The sequence below is a fragment of the Gambusia affinis genome, linkage group LG03, assembly GCF_019740435.1.
Source record: "Gambusia affinis linkage group LG03, SWU_Gaff_1.0, whole genome shotgun sequence".
In the NCBI taxonomy this organism is placed as follows: Eukaryota; Metazoa; Chordata; class Actinopteri; order Cyprinodontiformes; family Poeciliidae; genus Gambusia; species Gambusia affinis.
The window spans coordinates 26,831,616-26,845,257 of record NC_057870.1 but is presented as its reverse complement, the minus strand read 5'-3'; the positions used below and the strand labels follow the sequence as shown (position 1 = coordinate 26,845,257).

General features: G+C 38.2%; 1 protein-coding gene across 6 annotated transcripts in view; it reads left to right on the top strand.

Annotated features, from left to right (window-relative positions):
* Positions 1–3,844: 3,844 nt before the first annotated feature.
* cfap299 (cilia and flagella associated protein 299) overlaps positions 3,845–13,642 on the top strand; it is a 71,372-nt gene continuing 61,574 nt past the window's right edge. For 2 of the 6 annotated variants that reach the window (XM_044112410.1, XM_044112413.1), the window contains exons 1-2: positions 3,845–3,964; positions 5,633–5,775. In XM_044112410.1, coding sequence (XP_043968345.1) covers positions 3,857–3,964; positions 5,633–5,775 — 251 coding nt within the window. In that variant the 5' untranslated portion in view covers positions 3,845–3,856. Of the gene's footprint in view, positions 3,965–4,056; positions 4,256–4,377; positions 4,463–4,552; positions 4,585–4,677; positions 5,002–5,632; positions 5,776–13,642 lie in introns of all 6 variants that reach the window. The other 4 variants (XM_044112412.1, XM_044112411.1, XM_044112415.1 and 1 more) reach the window with 4 other exon arrangements.

The following is a 13,642-nucleotide window of genomic DNA, read 5'->3' as shown; positions in this document are numbered from 1 at the left end:
TTTCAAAACGTTCATTAGATATCAAAAAGCACCACAAACACATCATCGCCTTACGTCAAACTGTCAGAAACTGGGATTTTCAAAATCTGTTTATGTCTGAAGGATTTCCTTTAGTCCCTTCATTTTTAAGTGTTTTATTCTAAGACAGACAAAATATTTACATATAACAGGAAAACATAAAAAACAACCCAATTTCATCCTGTGATATATATACTCTGAAACCTGGAGTGAACTTAAAGCAAAGCGTTTCTGTGAAAGTAAACACAAATATCTGGGATTTATGCATAAGATAAATGCATAAATTAAATATCTATATCCTGCGAAATATTCCTTTTGTATCCACACTTGAATGGGAAAATTGTTGAAAAGTTGTTGCTTTTTGTCTCTTTTCCTGATGAAAGTGGATTAAAAATATTCAGCAACTGCAGGTGTTTGTTTTCCTCAAGCATGGTTCAAGATTACATCCTTTTTACAGATGTTTTAAAAAGAAAACATCTGCATAACAGAAAATCTTAAATGCAATACAAATATTAAACGTTTTTGTGGATGATCCTGTCAGATGCTACACAGGGCATCTGGGAAAACGATTCGGCTTCACTGTGTGTGTATACCACTGACTCGTTTCTATGAATGCCTAATTGCTTTCCAGGCTTTTTACTGAAACATTAGAGGATATTATATCTCACTGTAATCCCAAGGTGGTATTTAGAGAGGGTCTCTGGTGGTTTAATGTCAGAAAGATATGTATGCTGACAGGTTTGAGAGAGTGGATCTTATCCGAAACCTTTGGGACCATTACTTTTTTTTTTTTTTTTTTGCTTTACATTAGAGTAAAACATTCCTGGCTCTGTCTCACTCACCAGCATCCTCCCTTTGCTGGCAGATGTGCAGATCGGTGGGATTTCTGCTCTCTTGGAACATTTGACCTCATTAACATTTGAAGTTGTTCAATCAGAGAAAGAAAACATTCTGATTCTCTCCTGATGAAGATGATGAATGCACCGCCAAACCTCACGTTGAATTTTAAAGACTATCCTGAACATCCAACACTTTCATGGATGTTTAGAAGTTAAGAAAATGTTTTGTTTTTGTTTTTACTGGAGTTGTACATAGTTGTACAGTCAAAGAAGGAAATAAAAAGAGAACTATTAGAATCTCTAGCAACATTCTTCATTTTTCATATTTTCCTCTAAGGCAGCCAGACAACTGTTTAATATTTTAGAGTTATGACAGAGTTTCTGAAGTTTTTCTTTGGACTTCAGCTGGTTTTTTTCCTTCCCTTCCTCCCATCGATGCTCCATCTATAATCTCATTTAGTAGCCAAATATGTAAAAATCACACAATTGAACCTGCTGCTTCTTTAAAGATTGTCATGCGAGCATTGTCTCATTTCTGAGGTCAGCCAGTATTTTCTTACCCAGAAATAAAACCCCTTTTAATTATTGAACAACGCAATGAAAAATAAATGTGTAACCTGTGCCGTTCTCATTCTGAGCTGAACTGTCTTTGCTTTTTTGCATTGCATGTTGTAATGACTTTGAGAAGGTTTGAGGGACTTGGTTCTGGAGTTAATGTGCATATAAACCAGATGCTACCTCCTTATTTTTCTATTCTTGGAAAAGAGAATGATCAGGAGATGAGTTTACCCCAGCAACCATTTATCATCTTACAGACTTAAAAACAAGATTTTAACAGCCTTTCTTTATCACTGTTCATTTTTCACTGTTGGTCAAGAAAAATCCTCGATGACCTTTTCTTTCTCCTGTTTGGACAAAAATAATGCCATTGAAAATGCAAGTCTTAGTCCATAACACCACTAAGGTCCCTGACCTGCTCAGAAGTTTTTATCCCTGTTGGGTGTAGCTGAATGTTGATCTTTAACTTCTGAAGCAAAAAAAAAAAAAAAGATAGTTCTTATATTCATTAAGACGAAGAAATGTTTTTTTCACCTTTTGTTGGACAGACTGACTCAGAAGGTTTAAGATATTCCGTTTATGTGGTGGTAAAAATGTAGAGCTCTGTGTTATTAGCATGTATGTAGGGAAGTGAAGACATGTTGTACTTGGAAGAACTTTTAGAAGTTGAATAAAAGTGGCCCTAAAATAGAGCCCTGAAAAACCCCGTATGTGATCTTTGTTCACCCAGATTTACCAAATGTTACCAAATGGCAAAAAATAGTTTGTAAGCCATCACCTGAACCAGTGTACTTCAGTATCAGCAGCTTACACCCATTGATCCAGTCCATCAATCAATAATGTATTAATTGATCAGCAGGAGTAAACAGTGAGCAGCAAGTGTCTAAAACAGCATTAGCCGCCACTGTGAATCATGCTGCTGATCCGCAGATCCCAAGATCAACCAGATCCAGTTCATACATCAGACTCCTTTTCTTGCTTGACTAAACCAGAAGAAACCTGAAAACTGAGTCTTAAATATACTTTGTGGCAGTAAATGACAGCCACAGGACAGGTGTGCTAATTTACAGATTACGATCAGGTGAGCCGGAGGGAATCAGTTCAGGCTTAACAGTGTACCATTTAATCCACCATTACAGAGGTGCAGAATGCTGACTATCTCTGCAGATGACCAACCTCTCACTGACACATTTTCATGTCTAACACATATTTTTCACTGAAAAAGGGAGATGTTTTCCACCGTCCACCAGGGGGTGCTGCAGCAGCTGCCACATACAGTCTGAAACAAGCTGCATTCTGTCAGCCTTTGTTTAATCTTGTCTCACAGCTAAATCTAACTTTGGCTAAAAGAACATGATTTAAGTTCTGGGCAAAGGTTTAGACCACAGCTGCTTCTTTTTGCCTTTGTTTTTAAGAAGAAAATCATTTTAATTTGTTGATTAGTTGTCTGGGCTTTCTGAGGGTCTTTACCTTTTCGTGGCAGTATATTTCTTACTGTGTTTTAATGAATGACAAAAGCAAATGAAAATGTAGAGAAAAAAAGAAGTGTGAAAGTTAGAAAACTCTCTAAAGGAGATGAACAGGATCTGAATGTCATGTCTTCATGAAACAGGAGGAAAAAATCAAGCAAGGATCCAATAAAACTGGAGTAATGGATCATTGTTTCTTATACAGTTTGTTTTTATTTCTTAGTTCATCTGTTTCTGTTTTCATTGCCAAATCCGTTGTCTTTTTTTTCCTGAAGTCTGTTTTTGTGACAAGAACTAGGCAACAAAAAAACAGAAGATTCAAGTTAGCAGCTTGGCATCACTCTGCCAATCTGTTAACTCAAATGTTTTATAAATTGTAGTGGCTCGGCACTAAAGATAATCAGGTGTTATACCTGCAGACCTCACACATCCTGGACACAAATGACTTAGACTTTTACCTTTAGGGTAGTAATACAGAAAAGAAGTTTTCTCACCTTTTTTTTTTTTTTTATTTTTTTTTTTATTAGAAAAACACTTAACCCCTTTAGCAGTTTGAGGGTTTGGTCATCCCTGGCCCTTTCCCTGGTTCTCCATTGTTCTATTCAATTGATAGACTGTGGACACTGCCAAGCAGACATTCCTCACAAGAGCTGTAGTTTTGGAGATGTGCTGACCCAATTAAAAAGCCATCACAATTTAGCCCTTGTCAAACTGGCTCAAATTCTTACATCTGGTGTGTTTTACTGTTTCTAACGCATTAACTCTTCACTTATTCAATGCATTCCTCCTGCTAACTGGTTCTATGATAAAAAGATAGTCAGTGGTCATAATGTCCTACTTACTCTGTAGGCACATGTCGAATGGAAACTGTGAACCTTTATCCTTCAATAGTCATAGAGCACCTTAAGACCATAATTGAGATCACTTCCGCTTCTCCAACGCAGTTGCTATGGCAGCACTTTCAAACAAAAGATGGAGCTTAACACAGCCGAGCGCTTCTACGATTTCCTCACTAACTTTAAAGATTATGAAGATTATCTGGACTCGAAAATCACTCCAACGGATTTTTTTTATTTAAAAGTAAGTAACCCGGGTTCCGAATATGAAATTAAAACTCATATCCATGCTATTGGTAACTGTGCGGTTTGAAGCATTTCTTTCTTACTTCTCAGATTTACCGGGACCTTCTTTTCATTTCGGCATGTTTTTAACATTCCGTGTCACTCTAAGAGCGAAGTTCACACCAAGTGCTTGGAGGACAGCGACAAGCCGACAATTGTCGGGGAAAATTGTCTCTATAAGGCTATTAATGTGTTCCCTCCTAGTTATTCTCTCGACTTACTGTTCAAAAAGCACTCATTTGTTGGCGAGGTATGAAATAAAAATTTGGCTTATAAATGAATCAAAAACGCTGCTTCATTTACTATTTTTATGTTAAAAATAGTTTGTAGTTAAAATAATAACTTTAACGTTTAAACGTTTTTTTGTTGTAGTAACTACTAACGCACACTAGATGGCAGCCACACACAAGTTCAACCAGTCATTTTGAATCGAGAAAACCCTTCATGGGTACTGCAGGTAATAATTTTGAACTTTAGGTGGATCTAACTAATTATATGAACTCACCAACAGGTCATATTTGTGCTAATTTCTGCTCTTCTATTTCAGTTGTCCATTATATGAAAATTACTGATTAAAAGGTATTGTTATTACAAGAGAACACCGTGATCTATCAGTGTGTTGAGAACCTCTTTCTCATAAGAATTAAAATGAACAATTTTGCTTGTGTCCAGCAGATGGCACACCTGCTAATGATATGTGGAGTTTCTTCAGCAGTCAGTTTGTTTGAACACCTGTGTCCACAAAGAGAAGAGACCAACTCATATATCTGACCTGCTAATCTGCTGCACTGAATCCAACTCAGTTCACTGTGTGTTGTGACTCCAGGTCACAGGTCACCTAACCTCTGCAGAAAGGCAGACCTCTGATAAATCAGCTTATTATAAACCTATTTGTTCACATACTGCAGTCTTTAGGTCTTGTCAGAGTTAATGCTTTATGCTCAGAGAACTGAAGAAGTTAAGAAGGCATCTTCTAGAGTCAGAGTATTAGTCCAGGTACTGTTCTGCTGCTTCTAACTAGTCTGATTCAATTAGCCCCAGAATAACGACTCAGATTTTTAAGCCAATTTTAGGAGCGGCACATGTCTGAAACTCATTTCTGGTACGCCACATCAAAGTTAGAGGAAAATAGAACTTTTCCTCTCGGATCCCAGTTGGGGTTTTGGCTAAATGGACATGTGGCAGATGCTTTGATCTAACAAGCCACTGGATTTGATGGCAAGATTAGCTTTTTAGATGATGACTTTATGGCTTGGCTTCAATGACGTTGGGTCTGCAAACGGTGATTAGAAAAATCCACGCAGAAACACGCTCGCTTGCACACACACACAGAAACACGTGCACATTTAGAGCATGAATGAGTCTGAGAAAAGGCATCAAATCACACACACACACAAAAACAAATTAAACCTTGTGGTGATGCATAGCAGGTTTTGTGCTTTATAATTTGGGTGTGGTGGTGAAATAGCTAAAATCCACACACACCAGCAAGACAAACAAATTCAAAACATTGGCTAAAACTGTGCCAAAAACCCAAAATTGGCAAAATCCCGACGATGTCCAGCCCATACTGCAGGCCTTCCCGTCTCTCGCTGCCTGACTCCTCACCTTTCCTTGTCTCTTGCAGAGCAGGGAGTTGGCCCGCAAGCTGGTGGAGCACAGCCACAAGGGCATGATCCTGAGCAGGGAGGAATTCGAGGAGAGGAAAGCAGCTGCAGAGGCTGCAAAGGCTGAACAGAGCAGCGTTTTCTACAACAGGAGCCGCCCAATGTGAGTTGGCTTCTCGGCAAAGCGTGCTATCTGAGTGACTAGCAGGATGCACAAAAACCACCTGTCAATTTCACCAAAATCTCAAATTCAATAAAATATTGAGGTTGTTTTAGTAAAACTTGAATTTGTAGAATTTGTTGGGAAATACAAAACCCAGAAAAATTGTTTTTCCTGACATCTGTGCTGGTAAATGATAAAATTTCACTCAAATGACAGATAGAAAAACCTGCCAACGTCAGACAAACAGCACTGTTCAAAGCTGGACCAAATCTTGACTCTTGGTCACATACTCATGTGATAATCGTTCCAGTTTGTGCTTTGGTGTTTTTTTGGACCTGGAGAAGTCTTCCAAATTTCCCTCTGGAGATTGTAGGTGAAGATGCAGGGATGCCCGGAAAGTTTATGATGTAACTGGTTTCTTGGTAGTCAAAGCGAGATCTCTCACTGAGTTTTGTTTGGTGCATGTTAAATTCCTCTCACAGTCCAGATGGACGGATAGATGGAGGAGAGGGTCTTCAAATCCAGGCCTTAGTGTCCTATAACTTTTAGATGGACTCTGGTCCAACACACCTGAATGAAATGACTGAATTTCCTCTGCTGTCAAGTTCTCCAGAGTTCTGCTAACTATACAATTATTTGACCCAGAAGCAGAGACATGTTGCAGGACACCATAAATAGATGGATGAATGGATTGATTGATTGATTGATTGATTGATTGATTGATTTGCTAGTCCTTTCAGTTTAAACTGTGGATATAACCAGTATCTCATGCTTTTTCTGGTCTTGCTTTGTATCTCTTATTGTTCATGCAGATTTCGAGTTTGTGTGAAATTTAACAGCAAAATGTCTTGACAAATTTTTCTTCCTCCATTTTACTTTAAGATTCATGTCTAGTTTTGACAACTAATCAAAGTTTTTTGGATTCTGTTCATTTCTTTTTTTTTTACTTAATCCTTACTTTTTTTATATGTATAAGAGGACAAAGAGGAGCATTTTATTAACTCCACTACACATGTATACAAGGTTTTTATTGGAGCGCAGTGTCTAAATTCATCTAAAAGCTACTAGCATGAACAGGCCAAAACACATTCCTACTAAGCGGAGTTTCCAACAAACTGCCCTTCAGAGGAAAGTGATCACACAGATATTGTTCTCAGTTTCCACACAAACTTGTGGTTGTAATGTCTCCTTTGATGACAAGCCAGAACAGACAATTAAGAGAGCTCACTACACTCCCTCCCTCACCCGCCACACACACAGGGCTTCAGAGTATCCAAACATTTACCTGCGAGGTTCTGAATCTGATTGAACCCTCAGATGCTTATCCAAACGTGCAGATGTCTCAGCGCTGTCCCCCGCCCTTCTCCCAGAAACGTCTGCGAACATCAGTGACACTGGTGAAATGGGAGCCTCCACACCTGCAGTTACAGTGATATTAGGGCTGAGAGCCTTTCATCTTGTCCCAACAGGATCCGGGGAAATGTTGTGCGGGAACATTGGGATGTTGTATATACACAGCAGTTTGCTCGCTCTCCAAGATCTACATCCATGCGGCTCCTTTGAAAGGTCCAGATCGTGTTTGTGAGGTCCTAATGCAGCTTGGAATGCAGTAAAACAGATTTCCTGTCAACAGTCACAGGTTTTAATAGAATATTACACTGAAAATCTTTGCAGACATTTTAGATGTTTTCGAGAAGTTACATGGGAGGAAAGGAAAAGAAGGGAAAGTTGGCTTTTCTTTCTATGATGCTTCAAACTGACTTCAAACTGGTGAATCATTTAATAACAAGAAGACTAATTTTTACAGACAGAATGAATGTTTTTATTCATTTAGATATTTGTTATGCATACAGAATTCAGTAATCCATTTGGGGCTCACAAGTAGAAGTGTTGCTTTTTGAGAATCTGTTTTCTTCAAAACATTGAGAAATTTTCCTTCTGAACATCAAACTGAAAGTGTCAGATTTTAAAAAAAGCATTTTAACTCAAAGTATTTTTAAACCTGACATGCAACATTTTCTGCTTCCCTGATATTTAATCTTATGAACAGAACTTGTCCTTGTAAAAATATCCAACATGGAAACAATAAGGATAGATTTTTTTATACACACTTAAAACACACGTTTTCCAAGATTACTCTTCACACAATGTATACTCAAATGTGAAATATACATTAAGATATGTTTAAGAGCTTTACACTGACTGTTATATTAAGCGCTCACCAGTAGAACCACTTCTTTTTTCAAAATTCCAGATTAAAGCAGTTTGAAATGACATTCCTAATGTTCTAGTGTAATTTGAAGGCCCACTGAAGCTTTACAGACTTTAAATTGTGAATTTTAATGAGTCATTTCAGCTCAGAAGTTTTTATTTTAGAATAGACGTTTCAAATGTGAACAAAACCTGACAGCCCTATTGGAAAAAACTACATCACTTGTATGTTTTACACAACTGAACAAACTGCATTAAGTGAGATTTTTTTTGTTGGTATTTTACAGCTGTGTGTTGATAATCAGAAAACTATTTAAACTGAGTAACTTTTTTAGAAAGCTGAAGATGAAGAGGGATTTTTCTCAGTGAGTCCAAACATGCATCCAAAAAAATAAATGTAGTTTGGGAATGGCCTAGCCTGAGTTCAGAGGTAAATCTCTTGAGTCTGGCAAATATTGCAAAGTTAAGATGTGGAATGCTGACATGAGAGAATATTAAATATTCTTAAACAAATGATTAGTATTTTCTCATCCTACAGAATTGTTTTATTTTCGGTTGATTTACACAGGATATTTCACATTGACGGTGGGAAAAGTTTTGAAAGTATTTATCACAATCTCTTTGCATTAATTCTTGAAAGTCTGTCATTTTTACAAGCATAGATAGATGTTTTACATCTACACGACAAATAGTGTTTTAAAGTCTCAAGATTGTTGCAATCTTTGTTAAAAGGTTTTCTCACCCTTGTGTGTGAACAGGCAATCTAAACAAAATGAAAAATCTCAGCTTTGCTACAGGTCCACATGGAAAAGGCCTATAAACTGATCATCTTTCATTACTTTCCCATCTTTGGATATTGAATCTTGCAAAAGACTTTGCTAACCGTAACAGTGCCATGTTTTGAGGTGTCTCAGAGCAGATTTCTCCTTTTTTGTGGTTTTCTGATTGGACCCCATCACTTCTTGTTATACTTGCAGTTTGAAAATAGTGAAGCATTGCCTCTGCAGTGTGACTGAAGGTAATCAGGACAATGCAAAAATAAGAGCCTACAAACTCTTCAGAGGTGCTGTTTCATATTCAAACTCCCTATCACGTTATAGGAAAACATTGTGTTCAGTTCTGTGTTTCTGCCTGTTGCAGTCTTTGTTATGAAGCAATATTCCTCTCTGCAGACCTTTGCACCTCCATGCATATCGTCTTTGCACTAGGCAGCTTACTGTTTTGAGAATGCCATTCCCTTCCCTGTGGGCCTTAAACTATTCCTCCCAAGGCACATCTTTTTTTCACAGCTCTGTCACTGTTCTGTGTTTCCCCCCTTCCTTTCTCTTCTTTTCAGCCTCCCTGTTCTTTCTCTGAGACCTTTAGTGCCTGCAGGTGTATAAATAGAGCTGTTTTCAATTAAGGGCTAACCTTGCCTATAGCGTGCATCTGATCAGTGAATGCCCCTGCACCTGTGGTAATAAAATACCTCGGGGAGTGGAGATGGTGTGCTGAATGCTAATCAGATGTTGCCCCGTTGTTGCCCTGTCTCATTTTTAACGACAACATGCTCCTCCTGACAGCTTGGCTGTGAAAGGGAGGCGAAGAAGGGAGGAAAGAGGCAAGGGAGGTGGAGGGGCGCGAGCACACCACAAAAAGAACAAACAAAAGAGCCGGTGCTCTCATCAAACATAAGTGAAATCTAATACACGATTGAAAACGGAAACTGGGATGAATGGGATGCTTAGTCAGTTGTGTGGTTGTTTGGGTAGGGAGTTGTCAGAATGAGGGGATTGTTTAAGAAGTGCTAGGATTGGCTCCAATCTCAGGTGGATGAAGTATCTGGTTCTGAGCTAAACATTTTGTCTACACTCATTTATCTGTTTATTCTATGTTACTTTTCTTCTTTTACCATTTTTTTTTATTTATAAACAGAAAACCTTCCCATGAACAGGTGTTGAAAATGATTATGTTTGCCATAACGCTGAAACACAATGCATCCGGTTTTCACCAAAGTGTTTGTATTGTCCATATTAAGTTACATGAGATGTTTATTTTATGTTTATCACAATGCTGGTTGCATGTGTTTTCATGTCTTTATGTATTTTAGAATGGATGAATGAGATATGCTTTGGGATCGGTATACAAGTACATGGCATTTACTATAGTCTTTTTATACATCTTATGTTTTATGTATTGTTCTGTACTACCCCTGGTTACTGTCATTACTTGTTGGCAGATTTACTTTATTACTAAAGCTGAATTTGCTTAGATTTCTCTCTGTAGAATCATGGATTTAAATTGTTTGAAGGTGGCCCTATAATCCTTCCCAGATTGATGGGCAGCAGCAGTTGCTCCTCTTAGATTACTCCTTATGTCTTCAGCGTTGCAGAAACACACAGATCAACAAATTGAACCAAAGCACCTGCAGGGGTAAAGGTGATGTTTAATTAACCACCATCCAGGGTTGATTCTGTTTTCTCAGAGGACCTAAGCTTACTTAGTTTTATGTAAAGACTTTGAATTTGAAGTCTTCAGTTTTGTCTCAACCAGCAACAAGAGGACTGGAGAGTCGGTGCAGAGCAGAAGAGAGGCCTCTGTTTCCTCTGCACTCTGGCTCGGGCCCAGAAGACCGTGTCAGCAGAAGCAGCGACCTGGCGTGCTCACGTCGCTCCTGCGCGGCTTTCATGAGGCTCCCTGCGAACTCCCCACCGTTCCCGGCTACAGTCACGCTCATTGTCCATTGTGCAGTTACGTTTTTACAGTCCGCCTCAAGAATTCTCCGCCTCGCGGCTCTCTATATTAAAAGTGAAGCTATCACTCGCGGTGCCAAGGAAAACCGGTGCATTTCTCTGCCGAACCAACCTCCAGATGCGAAGCAAAAATAAGATTGTGTATGTGACTGACATGAGAAACGTCACGAAGCCAATCCCGAACTGGCTTTTTTTTTTTTTTTTTGCAAGCCTAAACCCCCGCCACTCTCAATGGCCGCCATGCCGCCAAGGGCCCTGGGGCAACCAGGTTGTGCAGTCTCTATTACACGTGCTGTCAGGCCAATTGCCTCCCTTGCACTCTGTGATTTTGGACGGGTGTGTAAATTTGGATCCCTCTCCCCTGCAAGCTGCTCAGAAATACACATCCTGCCAGGCTTCAGCTCACCACCACATCCTTCCATGCAGCACACGCGTATGAATACAGCCCAGCAATAAGTGGGTGCAAACAGATAATAAATAACAAATTGGATGTTTCCACATTTTAGATGCATTTCATCTTAATGACTTGTTTAAGGAACCATGTGTCATTGCTTGTAGGCTGCATGTAGGACACCAAAAAAATGATTGTTTTTGACTGAGTAATACTGAATCACTGCTTACTTGTTGTTTCTGAAGCTTTCAAACAAATCTGACTGAAAGGTTTTACTTAATTTGGTCTGTTGTACATTTCATATTCGATTGTGCATTGTGTGAACATTTCCAACTGTCATTAATGTGGATTTGACCTGCAGCTACTGCCTTTCATATTAAAAAAACTTTGATCTTTAGTCATAATCACCGTGTTTTTTGCTGATATTAAATTAAATAAAGCTCAGCCTCAAACTCCTCTAGATGTTTTAGACCAACAAAGAAACATCTTAGCAATTTATTTAGCAAAATAAATCCAAAAGTGTTGGGTTAATTTGGATTCAGTTCCCTAAGCGAACACTTCGTAGAATCACTTTTTTGCTCGCTCTTCTTTTGAAAACAGCTCAAGTCAATCAGATGAAAATGAGTATCTGTAAATATTGATATTAAAGCAGCGGAGACTAAGCATGAGTGCGGAGCTTAATCGATTAGAACTTGGTTGCTATGTGCAAGTGCTCAAGTCGTATCAACATTTTGTAAGCTCAAAGGAGTTTCTGCAAGGCACATTAATGTTCTTTACTAACTCAGCACTTTTGACATTCCGACATTGTTTTAACTTCAACCTCTAACATCTTTAGCCTTTCTATGAGGCTAACAGGCAGAACTGTCAGCTTCATATTTGCTCTTGTCCACGCTGTAGATTTAGGATGGTTGTGACAGCCTCCAGGAGCAGGATCTCCTGCCCAAGGTCTTTTAATGACTAATTGTTTAAATTTTTTGGAATCTATGCTTGTGATTTTGGGCAAGGAGGCTGAATTGAGCCTGCTGAACAGCTGCGCCCATGTATAACAGGAGCTAAGAAATGGACCTGTAACAATGTTGTTCCTCGGGTGAAATTCTTCTCTAATCAGCAGCTGAAATGACTTGAAAAATACGCTTAAATGATTTCATATGAGCTGCTTTGGATTACAATGTAAGCTAATAAACTGATGAGGAAGAAACCACAATGCTGACATGTGCTCAACAGACAGTCGTTCTCACACAAGAACCCGTTCTGTAATTTTAGGACTGGCATTTAGCCTAATTTTCTTTTTGTGTGATGTAAAGTTGAGTGGACATTTTTCTGTTTCTGTCTTAAGCAGCATCGTAAAAGTTAGGTGGAAAAACACAACATCTTACCAAGTACTTTTGGTCGAGTTTCTAGTGTTCATATCTTTGTACGCTGGAAATGAGACAAAACCTGTCTTCAGAGTTGGGTGGTAACTAGTTACATTTACTCAATTACATTTACTTGAATGACTTTTTTGGAAAACTGTACTTTTACAATGCTTTAACTTTTACTTGAGTAATTTTATTACGAAGTAACATTACCCATACTTGAGTAAAATTTCTGGATTCTCAACCCACTGAATGAAAAACAAACATGTTGTAACCAAATATTCACCAGACTCAGACACACATCTTCAGTTTTCGTTTAAGTTTCATCTGTTTTTCTTATTGAAAGAAACTGTTTTAGAAAATTTTTCTTTTGGCTGATTTTGTTATTTTTTGTTCTTTATCCATTTTGATCTTTAAAATACCAAAATTTCCACTTAACTTTATATATTGATTCATGTGATGATGCAGTTTTAAAATATTAAGTAATTGATAATTTGATCTGTTACTCAGTACTTGAGTAGATTTTTTACTAAATATTATTTTGCACTTAAGTAATTTCTTGATTGGGTACTTTTTACTTTTACTTGGGTAAAAATGTGATGAAGTACTGCTGCTCATACTTGAGTACAGTTTTTGGGAACTCTGCCAACTTCTGACTGTCTTAGAAGTAAAGTTTCAGCAGGATATATAAACTTGTTTTAAGTCAATAATGCCTTAATTCTGAATAAAATACAAACTTGTGCCACTGACATTATTTTCACTTGTTACTAGTACATTTTTGCCAATATCATAGATTTGTCAACTTAAAACAAGCTTCTATATCTTACTGAAAAGTTAGTTGCATGTCAGTTTTATCTTATTTTAAGTATTCTAAGATATTTGCGGTAGAAACTAGACAGACGTACACTGTAGAACTTTGTGTTTTTGCAGTGTTCTGCTTTTTGTCACAAGAAAGACAATCATTTCTTTGGTCCTTACTGAAAACCAGTGTCTAAAGCCGGTAGCACAGGCCGTGCCACCTCTGCAACCCCAAAAACCAAGGTGGCCGCAGAGCTCGAGGAAAGCTCAGGTAGAATATCCTGTGCAGCGCATGTGTAACTGATACGTTCAGTTCATTGTAATCAGAGGTGACAGAGGACTGTATAAAGAGCTTGAAATAAAGTAAATTGTCATGCTGT